This window comes from Polistes canadensis, unplaced genomic scaffold (assembly GCF_001313835.1).
Source record: "Polistes canadensis isolate GaletaPanama2010 unplaced genomic scaffold, ASM131383v1 scaffold_192, whole genome shotgun sequence".
NCBI lineage: Eukaryota > Metazoa > Arthropoda > Insecta > Hymenoptera > Vespidae > Polistes > Polistes canadensis.
Window position 1 is genome coordinate 252,087 of NW_014569739.1, and position 13,166 is coordinate 265,252.

Genomic DNA, 13,166 nt, shown 5'->3' on the forward strand with positions numbered 1-13,166 from the left:
AAAGTTTCTTTTTCTCTCTTCTTCTCTCTCTCTCTCTCTCTCTCTCTCTCTCTCTCTCTCTCTTTCTCTCTCTCTCTCTTTCTTCGTTCGCTCCGGTCTGACTACATAAACTACTCGAAAGATACTACTTACCCATACCCTCTTCTCTCAATCGTTTTTCACCCTCCTTACCGCGTTAAGTGCATTATTTGTTATTTATCTCTAATTGTAAGATAATTCTTAATCCTTTTTATTATCATTCATGATAAATATACTACACACAAAGTTAGTTTTTCCTTAACGTAATATTTAAAAGATAGCGATTAATTTTATCGCGATTGAAAGTTTCTTTAGACGTTGATTTTCTTTTTTTACATTTTTTCATTTAATCGATCGTGAAAGTTGTAAAAAATAATATATTCTTCATTTAAAATGGTTCATTATTAATACATACAGCATTTATAATATAACAATTAATATTTAATCGGAAACTTTGTCTTTTTATCAGCCCTTTCGCTAGGAGCGTCGCCTATAGGCGACATCCGCGCGGTGTCCTGTGTGTACGAGCGTCGCCTATAGACGGCGTTATCTGCCTCACCTGAGACCCGCTCCGTACAGTGCCGCTACTCCGGCGGCACGGTGGTCCGTATAGCGGCGTCACTCCGACAGAGCGCACTGCCGTAGCGAAAGGGTTAATGGAAATTTATTTATTTTTTCTACAAAATTTATAAACAAATTAAAAATTCGTAAAAATTCATTTATGTCGTTCGAAATTTCGCTCGCATTTCTTTTTTTTCTCAAATGCATACGGTACTGAGATTGTTCAACCAATCAGATGTTTCACGTTTATATACTTAAATGCGCACGCGCAGTATTTCTAGACGTAGGACCACATGGCTTTTTCATTATTATTCGTTCATCGTGTATTACTCAGTGAATGTTAGAGTATTTGTGTTTTAAAATCAAAATGGTTAATCTTTTATATGATTAAATATAGTATCGGGAACATGTCTTATTGAATAAGATTAAAACTTCGATGTATAACCTATTCTAACATTTTTAATATTTTATAACAAAGTTAATAATAATCGCGAGTGTTGTTTTTGTATATTAGATTGAAAGTCTAAATAATAGTTAACAAAAAATGGATTCGATATATGGACATTATAATCAGAATGCTTCAGCAAAAATTAACATAAAGGAATATTTTGCAGAATATTCCAATATTATTAAACCTATTTATCTTAATTTTTTGGATTCAAAAAAAAAGGAGGATTCATCTATCCTTAAATTAATGCAAGTTGATTTATCAGATGAGGAAATGGAATTATTGAAAGAATACTGCAGGTATGTAAATACATAGGGTGTCTTGTAACTGATGATCAAACAAGCAAGAGATAATGCTACAAAAATTTAATTTATAAATTAATTTGATTTTAATTTCATTTTAAGCACAGAAAATTTAACTGTACCTGGAGAGATTCCTAAACTGGAAGTAGAACTACCAAAGAAATTCAATATTTTTAAAACGACAGATATGATTACAGAAGATATTAATTTAGAAACTATTCGAAAGTGGAAAGAAAGCAAAAAATCCAGAGCTAATTATCAGTTCAAATATACTAGCGAAATATTTGTTGTATGTTTATTATTTTTATTTATATATATATTATTATAATTATTATTTATTTATTTAATGAATATTTACAGAATTATGACAATATCAAAACATCAAATATGAGCACAGGTAATTTGATTGTACCGTATGAAGACATTTTCATTGATGTTAGAGTGTACAAACCTTTTATGCATTCAACTAACATAATGAAAAATATAAATAGAAGAACTAAACCTACCCTGAAACATGTGATAACAGTATTAGGAAGACAGATGCTCACTGATTTGCGTGATAAAATAAGATGCATGTGCGACTTAACAATTCCAGTGGAAATCAGTGACAATCCTAATCAACCGTTGCAATCGATGGCAAAAGTAAATGTTCATTTTTACTGTATTTAGTTTGTAATTAGTTTCTAATCGCTCTTTTATTATTTTTTAGGATGTGTATAAGTCTGGCTTTTTTTATATTGAAGAAACATTTTATAATGACTTCAGAGATCCAGCAAATATAGATTATAGTAGTTCTATAATAGAATGGGCAAGAACTAAAAATTTAGGACCATTTCGTACTGATTATATGGAAAACGTTAGAATAGATTCCCTTTCTGTTAGATTTGGTTATCCATGGGTTTACATGCACCAAGGTTCTTGCGAACATATCATTATATTCAGCGATGCAAGGTATATTAGCTTATGTATTTGTTTTAATATCATATAAATTATATATATAAAATATAATATATATTTCATTAATTTATTTGAAAATTAATATTTATCTAGATTGGCACAACCTCATGACGAATTACACATATCTGAATATCCAAGAATTAATAGGATTAGGCAACAAAAAACTATATACTGTTATATGTGTGGAGCTTTGGCTGCTAAATGGATTACAAAAGAACATGATAGAGTACCTCATAATCCTTGTTTTTTTTGTGAAGTTTGTTTTAAGTCGTACAATTACATTAATGGTAAAAAGGTAGGAAATTTTAAAGCATTTCGCTATCCCTGCGATACTAATATCGTAAGAGAAAAATCAATATTAGACGAAACAAACATGGAAGAAGATGTAGAAATGAAAGAAACAAACGAAGAAGTAACAGAAAATGTTAATACATAGTAGATATGTAGAGATAGAAACGTATAGTTCTAATCATTTCTTAGGAAACATTAATACATTGCAAATAATGTATAAAGAATGTACAAAAATATAATTATTTTATTGATCGTTTTAATGATTGCAATTTTTTTAAATTTTCTTTTGCACTTTGTGAATGCGGATTAAATTCTAATGCTTTTTTATACATATATTCTGCTTCGTTAACTTTATTCCAACGATGATATAATACACCTACAAAAATACATAATGCGTAATATATTTTGTGTAGATATTAATATAATATTAACTATAATATTTATACAATTTTTGTATATATGAACTGAAGAAAATACATACCTAAATTTGTGTAAAACATAGAATCTGTTGGATTCCTCGATACTGCTTGTTTAAAATATGTCTCTGCTTCTGAAAATCTACCTAGTTTACCTAATATATTAGCAATATTAAAATATATTGATGCATGATCAGGAATATGTTGTAAAGCTTCGTTCGCAATTTTCAATGCTTCTTCTGACATACCTACAAATACGATATAAATTATTAAATTAATAACGATTTATTATTAATTGCAGAAATTATTTAATACACGTACCTAGATCATCCAACAATATTACCATATTTGTCCATGCTCTTCTATGAGTTACTTTTAATTTAGTCGCATTTGTCCAAGCTATTAATGCTTTGTGATAATGTTTTTGTTCTAGATACTATGAGAAGAGACATTAGATGTACATTTATCGAACTTTTAACAATTATTATTTTAATACATATATATAGAAAAACTAATGTTAATCTCTTTACCAAAACACCTAAATTGTAATAACAATCAGGATACTTGGGTTTCTGAGATAGGGCAGTCAAGTAACTTTTTTCTGATTCTTCGTATCTTTTAAGTGCAGATAAAACTATGCCATAGTTCATCCATGCTGTGGCAAAGTCTTTTCTATAATTGTTAAATATATATTTTAGTATATAATTATGACAATGAGAGAAAACAAAATTCCAATATATTATTTTTAATCTGATACTATATTAGCAACAAAAATATTCCATAAAGTCTTACTGCAATGTGACAGCTTGTTTGAATAGATTTTCAGCAACATCATATTTTCCTTCATCCTTAAGTAAATTAGCAAGATTATTCATTGCTTGAGGATAATTTGGATTTAAACTATAAATAAAAAAAAAAAAGCAAAATCAGTCTGTTATGATATAACATTAAATGATTATTTTCATTAAATATGCTCAAATAAAAGATATACCGTAAGGCTTCTTCGTATTCCAATTTAGCTAAATTAAGATTTCCTGCATCAGCCGCATTTTTAGCAATATTATAATGAACTTTAGCATTGAGTGGACAAACGTCCAATGCAGATCTGAAAAGTGATTCTTCGGATCTCCATTGATCGCTTCTATTCCATGAACGTATAAAAAAAGTAACACACAAGAATGTGTAAAATAATATTAATAAATTTCTTAGAGATGTACCCTTTAAAAGCTTTTGCAATCCGATAACTACTAAGAGACAATATCCTGCTGAAGGAATATATAAAGTTCTCTCCGCTAGTACAAATCCAACAGTAAAAAAGATATTACTAGCAGGTAAGAAAGGTACAACTAAAAGTGCTAATCCTATAATTGTATATCTGTAACATATTATAATTTAATTTACTTAATTGAATAAAATCAAAAGTAAAATTTAGAATGAAATATATAATACCTTAAAAATCTATCTTTATGTGCTGAAAAAATATGGACAATTATTGTACCCATGAACATCCAAAAAAGTATAATACAAAAAATCCTTTTATCGTATCCAATAATCAAAGGTATGCAACCCATTGACCAGTCGAAACACAACCACACTGGACAAATCAATAACCACACATTTATACTGTAAATATAACTATAATTGATAAAGCGAAGGAAAAAATTATCCAAGAATGATGCAGGATTGTCTACGGGTTGAAACTTTGGCGTTGAAAACTCCATAATAGTAAATCTCAGAGATAACAACATTATTGCGCTTAAAAAAAGTACAAACATTCTAATAAAAAATGAACGATTTAATTTGGCAACGATCGTTGAGCTAATATGAGAATCTTTACTTGTTAGTAACTTCAATATATCGTTTGGTAAGAATTCATTTATAATGACTATATCGTACACTATACAAATTCCCTGTAATTCATAAAATCATAATTACAAAAAATTAAGTAGAGATATATAATCATTTTTATACTTACAATTGCAGTAATGCCAGTTTCTTTACAAAGCATTGCTATCAAAATACTTGTAATGCAACCAGTTATATTACACAACTTGGAAATAAAACAATTAGCGATAATACACTGATTGTACATTATAAGTGATAGCCACATAAATAACAAACATAGTAATTCTGCTCTACCTACAATTCCTGAAATCTTCATTTATTATTACGATAAATATAATATCTGAATGAAATAATATATCTGTTACAATGGAATAACTTACAGCTTCTGTATGTACTGGATGTATCGCGAATAATACTGTTCCATAGAAAGCTAGATTTTGTTCTTTGTTACTTAAAAGAATATTGAACACGTAGTAAGTTAATAAGGAAACAATTATATGCAAAATAATATTTGCAATATGAAAATCTTGAGAATTTAAATGACCTCTGATCCAATATTGTATTCTATAAAAAACAAAAGAACAATTAATATCATATTTTTTCTATTAATATTTTAATATTTATAAATCACAGAACTTTGTGTATGTTTAAACTAATTGTTTACCGGAATGTTAAGACTGTAAGAGGACGATAAGATTTATGACTACCCTTGTGAGATAATTTAGTACCCCAAAAATCATTTTTAAATATTTTCCAAATAGGAGTTTTTTGAGCATCATCATTATTGACTATAGCTTCTGCATCATCAAATACAAATACACCATTATAACTATTTGCATAGCATAACGATAAAATAATAATTATTAAAAGAGCCACTGGTAATGGAACACCTGAAATATTAAAAAATAAATATAAAATAATTTCATTAAATACATTTTAATTATTATTATTATTATTTTACCTGGAAGCTCTGTATTAATTTTAATTGCCATATTAAGGACAATAATACAAATGAAATATTAACAATAATAACATCTTATATATATATATTTCAAATAGTTAAAAACATATTGAATTAATTAAAACGAACAAATTTTTAATATCATAAGTAACAACATGTTTATATTATTATACATAATTTTTACCGATATTACAACGTATATTTTTAATTAATTTATGTATACTTAAAATTGATAAAAAAAGAGAAATAGTTATCAAAAAATACAGATTGATACAAGCGTTATACCGCTATACCGCTATACCGCATTTTCTATATCCTTTCATTAGACGCCAGGTAGCGCCAGTAGTATAACAAAATCAAAAGAGTAGGAGAAATATATATAGTAAGAGTCGAATTATATCGTAATATTTTTCTACTATACACGTGGTGGTGTAAGAAATTCGTCAAGATGATTGACATTAAAACTAAAAAGCGTAAAGTTTCTAAAAAAACGAAAAAATCATGGAGAAAACATGTGGACACAACTGACGTTGACAATTTTTTAGAAGAAGAAAGGTTAGAGGAAAGATTAGGTGGGCCAATTGCTCAACGATCAGATAAAGATTTGTTTGTAATTGATAAAGGTACTGCAATTAAGGATATTAAGTCTGTTGATAAAAAACAGCGTAGATTGGCCTTGAAAAATGCAGAGCCAAAGTGTTTTAGTATTTTAAAATCAAATTCTCTTGTTCCTGATCCAATCGTTAAAAGAAACCGTGTTAGAACACCAGAAGAACGTAAACACCCAATCTTGCGTCGCAAGGAATTGGAAAGAAAAGCAAAGGGTATTTTGAAATTGAAAGAAAAATTAGCAATAAAAGATAGAGCTTTAGCAGATTTGAAAAGAGCTAATCGACATAAACGAGGTGATTTTAAAGAAGATATTTGGAATAAGGAAGATCCTGTTTTATCCAAGATTGATACAGAATGGATGACTTCGGATACTATGAGACATACTATTTCACATATGGGTTTAAGGAAAAGAAAATTACCTACATCCTTACTTAAAAAACCATCAGTTCTACCAGCGATAGAAGCTCCACATCCTGGTACATCGTATAATCCATCTTACAAGGATCATCAAAATTTGTTAAGTGATATAGCTCAGAAAGAATTAGAGTTAATGAAAGAAGAAGCTCATTTGAATAGAGTTACTACTAAGATGTTCAAAAAGGTAATTCGTATAAGTTTTTATATTTTATTTATTAATAATTTTAAATAATGTTTGTCTTCATCTTTATTAGGTTTCACCCAATGAAAAAGATGAAAATACGTTAAAGGAATTGGCCGAGGGCTTGCCTTGTAAAGAAGATAAAAATCAGTCGAATAGTGATAATAACAATGATGATACTGATATAGATCACGATATTAAATCTATTAATCCACCAGTAAAAAATAAAAAGAAAACTTTAGTAACAAGACGTAAGCAAAAGGAACAAAAAATTTTGACAAATAAATTAGCACAAGCAAAATTGGAGAAAAAGAAAATATCTGATATATACAAGTTGAAATTACTTCAAAAACAAATAAGCATTAAAGAAAAGAAAGAACAAATGTTACAAAAGAAGAGAAATGAATTAAAGAAATTAAAATCCAAAGAAACGAAGACATTGAGTAGAGTTAAATTCGAGCCTGCTGAACCTTCCTTTACGTTAGCAGAGGAATTAACTGGAAATTTAAGAAACGTCGGACGTATTGGTAATTTATTAAAGGATCGTTACAAATCGTTGCAGCAAAGGAACATTGTTGCACCAGCTAACCTTGTTGTGTAAGTATTTCTATTTTTCATCATTATTTATAAATGTAATAATTAAAAACTGGATTTTAATTTATATAGTAATCATTAAATTAATAAAAATATATTGTATTGTTTTAGCAAACGAACCAAGGGTAAGGTAAAGAGATATATTAAACCGGATCATAAAATAACGTTAAAGGAGTGACGATGAAATGTATTTATATATAAATATAAATAGCAATGATTATAAAAATATATAATATTTTTCAATGAAAAATAATTGGTTCTATTTAAAACGTATAAAGTAATTAAATTTTGACAGAGTAAAATAATATTATTAAAAAATAATAAACCCTATTGTTACTTATATATGTTCTTCAAATCAATGGTTCTAATATAAATTCAATTAATCATAAAATTCTATTTTTGTTCTTTGAAAGTTTCAATATAACTTGCATCATTGCTGATTTTTGTCACTTCAAATTCTTCTGAAACTGAATCCTCTGCATTTGAATATTCAATTTCAATTAATTCCTTAACTGATGGTGTTTCGAATAAAATTGAACTTTTATCTTTCAATAAAACTTCTTTTGATTGTTTTTCCTATATTATTCATTATGTAAGTAATCTGTCGATTTATTACCTATAAAATAAAAATCTTACCATTTGTTTAATATTAAAAGTTTCTGAGATGATTGATGGGGAGATTTCCTTTTCTACTATTTGAGTTGATTCTCTTAATTTAATCGGTTTAGGTTCAAATCCAAGATCTCCATGAATGTACATATTACTTGATCGTGGTATAGATTCCATCCTTTATATTTGTTATGTTTTAAATTAATATTTTATGCGATCTGTTTGCAATTGAGTTATATAAAATATGAATACAAATACTAACGATTTAATTATAATGTTCGACATGCAGTCTTGTCCTTCTACAATAATGTTTTGTAAACATAGCAACAAATTTTTTGTATCCATTTGCGAAAATTTAGAGTTACTATCTGTCATCTATAAAAAGCAATTCAATTATTGTACTTTTATATACTTTAAATGTATATAATGTATAAGATGAATAAAATGTAATATAATTTTAATTTTTAATTTATTGTACCTTTAGGGCGCATAATATAGCGTATTTAACATCATAAAGCGTTTCCCTACATTTCTTTATTTTACATTGTATTTTCTCTTTAATACATTTTGAGTTATTAATTTTAATTCTTTCTTTGTACAACATAATTTCCAATTCTCTTACATGTACCTCAGAGGTATGAGTCTGCGTTTGTGCGTGATCTCTATCAGAAGAATATTTCTCAGGATTATATTGATTTAAAACATTGAAACTAATGAAACGTTTTTCTGTATCTTTATGAACTTCTTTTAAAATTTTTAATAAATGACTTTGAATATTAGTAACTTTTATATTATATCTGGTATTTAAATAATTTAATTTATTTTTCTTAAAAAGCATCTTCTTCGTATGCCTAAAAGAAGTAAAATATGAAACATATTTGCTCGAAAAAATTATATAATTAATAATAAAAAATAATATTCTTACTCGAAGTTTTTAAATATATTTTTATTAGAAAGATTTTCATTCATAATTTCTTTCCAATAATTATTCAACATAATATTTTCTCTTATAAGTTTATGAATAGGTTCTTGCATATACCTCGAAATTTCTATTTGAAAAATTCCAGCAGAGTCAAGAAGACGATTGTACATGTCCTTTTTAAGCCTATGTTAATATTAATATAAATATTAATTTTTTTTATTAATAAATTTATATAATTATACATTCGATATATACTTTTCTCTATCAAGTTTAAATTTTCGTTGAATTTGTTTTACTTCTTCTTCTACTTTTTCTTCCTCCTGTAGTAAAAAATTATTTGTATTTTCTAATTTTTCTTTAAGAATTTCTTGCGATCTTCTATAATCTTTCAACATATTTATCTTTGCATCTAGTAATGTATTCTAAAGTTGCATATATTGTTGTTTCAGTATTTAAATTTGTGTTAAAAAATAGAAAAATATCGAAAATAATTACTCAATGGTTTAATTTGCGATATCAATTCTAAACGTTTCTTCGCATATTTTTCGTTTATAAAATTTACTTTTTCTATATGTAACAATTTATCGTTTATTATTCCTTTTTCTAGAACATTTAATTTATTTTTATATTCCTCTAATTTTGATAATTCGGCAGACAAATATCGCGTTAATTGAGCGATTTCATTAGCCGTTTCCGCATCTCTTGAAGTTAAAAGTAAGGCAATCTCTTTATGATCATTTATAAGTTCATCGTTTAGTTCTTGTAATCTAATAAAAATGAATACTTTTAAATTAAAAATATCTATTTTAATATTATGACGCGTATATAAATGCTTTATACCTTTGAATTTTGTTATTAATATTATTAATTTTTAAATCATAGACTGCTCTTTGCATATTAATAATCATAGGTACAACCTTTTTTCCTGTTTCTTTATCATCAGGATCAGGAGACTGTAACCGTTGAGGTAAACTTATATTACCTTTATCCTTTTCAAAATCAACCATTTTTTCTTATTATTATATATTACTATTTATTACAATTTTATAATATAAATCTTTGTGTGTTAAAAAGTTAATAAATATAAATATTTAATTTTTATATTTGATTATAGAAATCGCGCGAAACCCACGATTGACGTACACTCTAGCGATAATTAAACAAATTAATATTTTGTCCACTTGTTAGTATTTTCACCATGGTTACTACCCCCTTGAGTGACGTGTTACGGCGCGAAATATTTACCCCTTTTTCGTTTCGATACTTAGTACGTTTTAGGTAAATTTAGGTCTATCGTTTCTTGACTAGCCTGCTCGTTCACTTTATTTTAAAGTTTTTTACTGTGGTAGACATTGAGGAGGAAAAGGTGTACTGATCGAAAGAATAAAGGAATGCATCACTGAGACGAGGGTCAAAGTGAGAACAAGGGGTCGTAAAAGGAGAAGAAGAGTTTTGGATGAGAAGAGGGCTCAGGCAAACCTGCCCTTTAAGCTCTCTTCTGTTCAGTGGTGAATATGGAAGAAAAATTGCAGAAAAGGGGAAAAGGGGGAATGCATTTAGGGAATGGCAAAGTGTGCTTGCTAGCATATGCAGATGATGTGGTTCTACTAGCGGACGATGAAAGAGGGATGCAAATGTTGATAAGTGTTTTTGAAAAGTATGTGAGAGAGAATGATAAATGTGAATAGGACGAAAAAGGTAATGTTCAAAAAGAGAAAAAGTAAAATACACTACGAATGGAGGATGAATGGTGAACGGATGGATGAGAGAATGGATGAGTTCTGCTACTTGGATTTTTGGTTTGATACAGGCGGAGGATACGGAGAGATACAGGTGAAAATATGTTTAATCTTGGAGGGTATTAGTTAAGGGAAAAAGTAAATGAAGAAGTTAGAAGAATTAAGAAAGAGTATGAAGTAAGCCGAGGGGGAGCTATGAAGCCGGATGAGTAAGATTGACAACAAAGTAAAGTAATAAAACAATCTCTGTAAGGTCTGATGTATTTGCATTAGTATGTTAAATGTTGTTTCCTTAGTTTTATAGTTTTTCTTATTGTATATAATGTAATTTGCTCGTCAATTTTATTTTTACAAAGATGTTATTTTATCATTGATTAATAGTTTTTTAATTTATATTGTTCAATTAAGTAGTATAGTAATTTAGATAGATTTACGACTCGTTGTTAAATGATTGTAAAGGGAACGGATCCCTCAAATCCGTAAAAGGAAGAGTAATAAAGACAAATTATTTTGTTCTTAACATAAATAACAGCTGGTGTGTATCTGAAACTCTACTGTTATATTAATTATTAATATAAAAGAGCCCAGAGAAGAATATTTTTATATACATGGAAATCATTTTGAATATATGTATAGATATTAAAATTATTTATTTCATCTATACGATCGAAACGAGTACAGATCTTTATATATATATATATATATATATATATAATCCTTCAGCTGAGACACTCTGTGTGTTTCAAATTATTTCACGAACAGTGTATAAATGTTAATATAAAATACAAATGTAAAATACGAATACAAATATAGAAGATAGAAATAGGAATTATTTGATGCATAAAAAAACACACTTCTCTAAATGTTCTGTTCGACGTTCTCTTGAAATACACGCGATTAGAATAACAAGACGATCGAAAGAAGAAAATTTATTTAAGAGATTGTACCGCCTGTATTATATCAGCGTAATATAAGAGACCGAGAAAATGGGTTAACGATATTCTATTTCATCTCCATTTCTTTCCTTCTTCTTTTTGTGCTTCCTCTTTCACTTCCATATGATTCATACGTGCAGTTCGTTACATTACAGACAAGAAAATGGAACAATGCGTTATTCGCTTTCTCGAGTACAACGTGAAAAAGATTTCCGAGATCCTATGTAAAAAGAAAAAAACAAAATTGCTCGATGTTTTATAAAAATCTTGTTATATGAACAAAAAAATTAATTGATTGTATGCCATAAACAACTTTGTCAAAAAGGGAAGAAATAACTGGAAAGATAGAAGAAAAATATTACCAAAATATTATTTTTATACTATTATATAAATTATAGACTGATATGTGTGTGTTATTTGTTTACAAAAGAAAAAAAAACAACAAAATTAACTCAATTAGCAGATTTTTTTACTTTCGTAAATATTATTTTATATTTAATTTATTTTTCATATCGAGCAATCCAATAATTCGACTCGAAAAAGCGAGCTAATGCATTGGGAAAAACACGTGTACGTTGTAAATTTATGTATGTATGTATGTGTGTATACGTGTGCGTGAGAATAAAGACGCGATATTCATTAATCAAACGTATGCATGAATATATGTAATTTTAAAGATATTTCACCTGGTTTATAATCTGCAATAATCGTGATAATGAAATTTCATGACGAGTACAGATTGTATGCAGAATATTTACTATACGATATAAGATGCTATTTTCTCTTTTCTTTTTTTTTTGTCATATCATTCCTCGTTTTCTATTTTCTTTCTCTCTCTTCCGTTCACATTCTATTTAACATATTTTTATATATCTTTTTATAATTTAATTTACTCTCTTTATTTCTTCTTTAATTATTATTATTATTATTATTATTATTATTATTTAGCTATATAATTTTTTTCTCGCCTTCTCTCTCGCTCTCACGCATTCTAATCGTTTTCATTAGACGTTAACAATTTCAATGGTTAATCTATAACACCAATGGACGAAACGATCGATGCGTGTTCACCAGAGAAATGGAAACCTTAACGTTTATTAATGTCATTTATTATTCGTTATTACTATTTGGTTTTAATCGAAATTTTATTCAATTTCTTATATATTTATGTGCCGGTAATTATAATAATAGGGGGGCGAGTATAAGTAAAAAAATTGTCAAAAAAAAAAATTAATCCTATGATTTTTTTTAATAATATTAATAATTGTAATACAAGATGAATCATAAAATCAATTGTTACAATATTTTTTGCCTCATTGTCAGGTTCCTGTAATAATTATCAGCACATAATATATATT

At 27.5% G+C, this 13,166-nt stretch overlaps 2 protein-coding genes and 1 long non-coding RNA gene across 5 annotated transcripts; 2 read left to right on the forward strand and 1 right to left on the reverse strand.

Moving 5' to 3' along the window:
• Positions 1-847: 847 nt before the first annotated feature.
• Positions 848-8,244, forward strand: LOC106789581. Its single transcript, XM_014753921.1, has 9 exons — positions 848-1,326; positions 1,432-1,618; positions 1,690-1,971; positions 2,039-2,280; positions 2,380-2,721; positions 4,977-5,079; positions 6,146-7,012; positions 7,083-7,606; positions 7,715-8,244. Exons 1-9 carry the CDS (start codon positions 1,124-1,126, stop codon positions 7,779-7,781), a joined length of 2,817 nt encoding a protein of 938 aa, XP_014609407.1. The 5' UTR covers positions 848-1,123; the 3' UTR covers positions 7,782-8,244.
• LOC106789605 (transmembrane and TPR repeat-containing protein 4-like) lies at positions 2,729-6,116 on the reverse strand. 3 transcript variants are annotated; one of them, XM_014753972.1, is made up of 12 exons: positions 5,800-6,116; positions 5,503-5,728; positions 5,219-5,402; positions 4,969-5,148; positions 4,443-4,903; positions 4,211-4,368; positions 3,985-4,012; positions 3,786-3,893; positions 3,524-3,665; positions 3,315-3,429; positions 3,059-3,241; positions 2,729-2,953 (listed from the first exon to the last, which is right to left on the reverse strand). In XM_014753972.1, exons 1-12 carry the CDS (start codon positions 5,828-5,830, stop codon positions 2,817-2,819), a joined length of 1,953 nt encoding a protein of 650 aa, XP_014609458.1. In that variant the 5' UTR covers positions 5,831-6,116; the 3' UTR covers positions 2,729-2,816. The 3 variants fall into 3 exon arrangements, with proteins under 3 accessions (XP_014609458.1, XP_014609457.1, XP_014609456.1); XM_014753971.1 differs by having other exon boundaries at positions 3,985-4,027; XM_014753970.1 differs by having other exon boundaries at positions 3,985-4,368.
• Positions 8,245-10,190: 1,946 nt separating the features above from the next.
• Positions 10,191-12,052, forward strand: LOC106789612. Its single transcript, XR_001382007.1, has 2 exons — positions 10,191-10,832; positions 10,945-12,052. It is a non-coding gene; the product is annotated as an uncharacterized LOC106789612 (long non-coding RNA).
• The last annotated feature ends 1,114 nt before the right edge of the window (positions 12,053-13,166 follow it).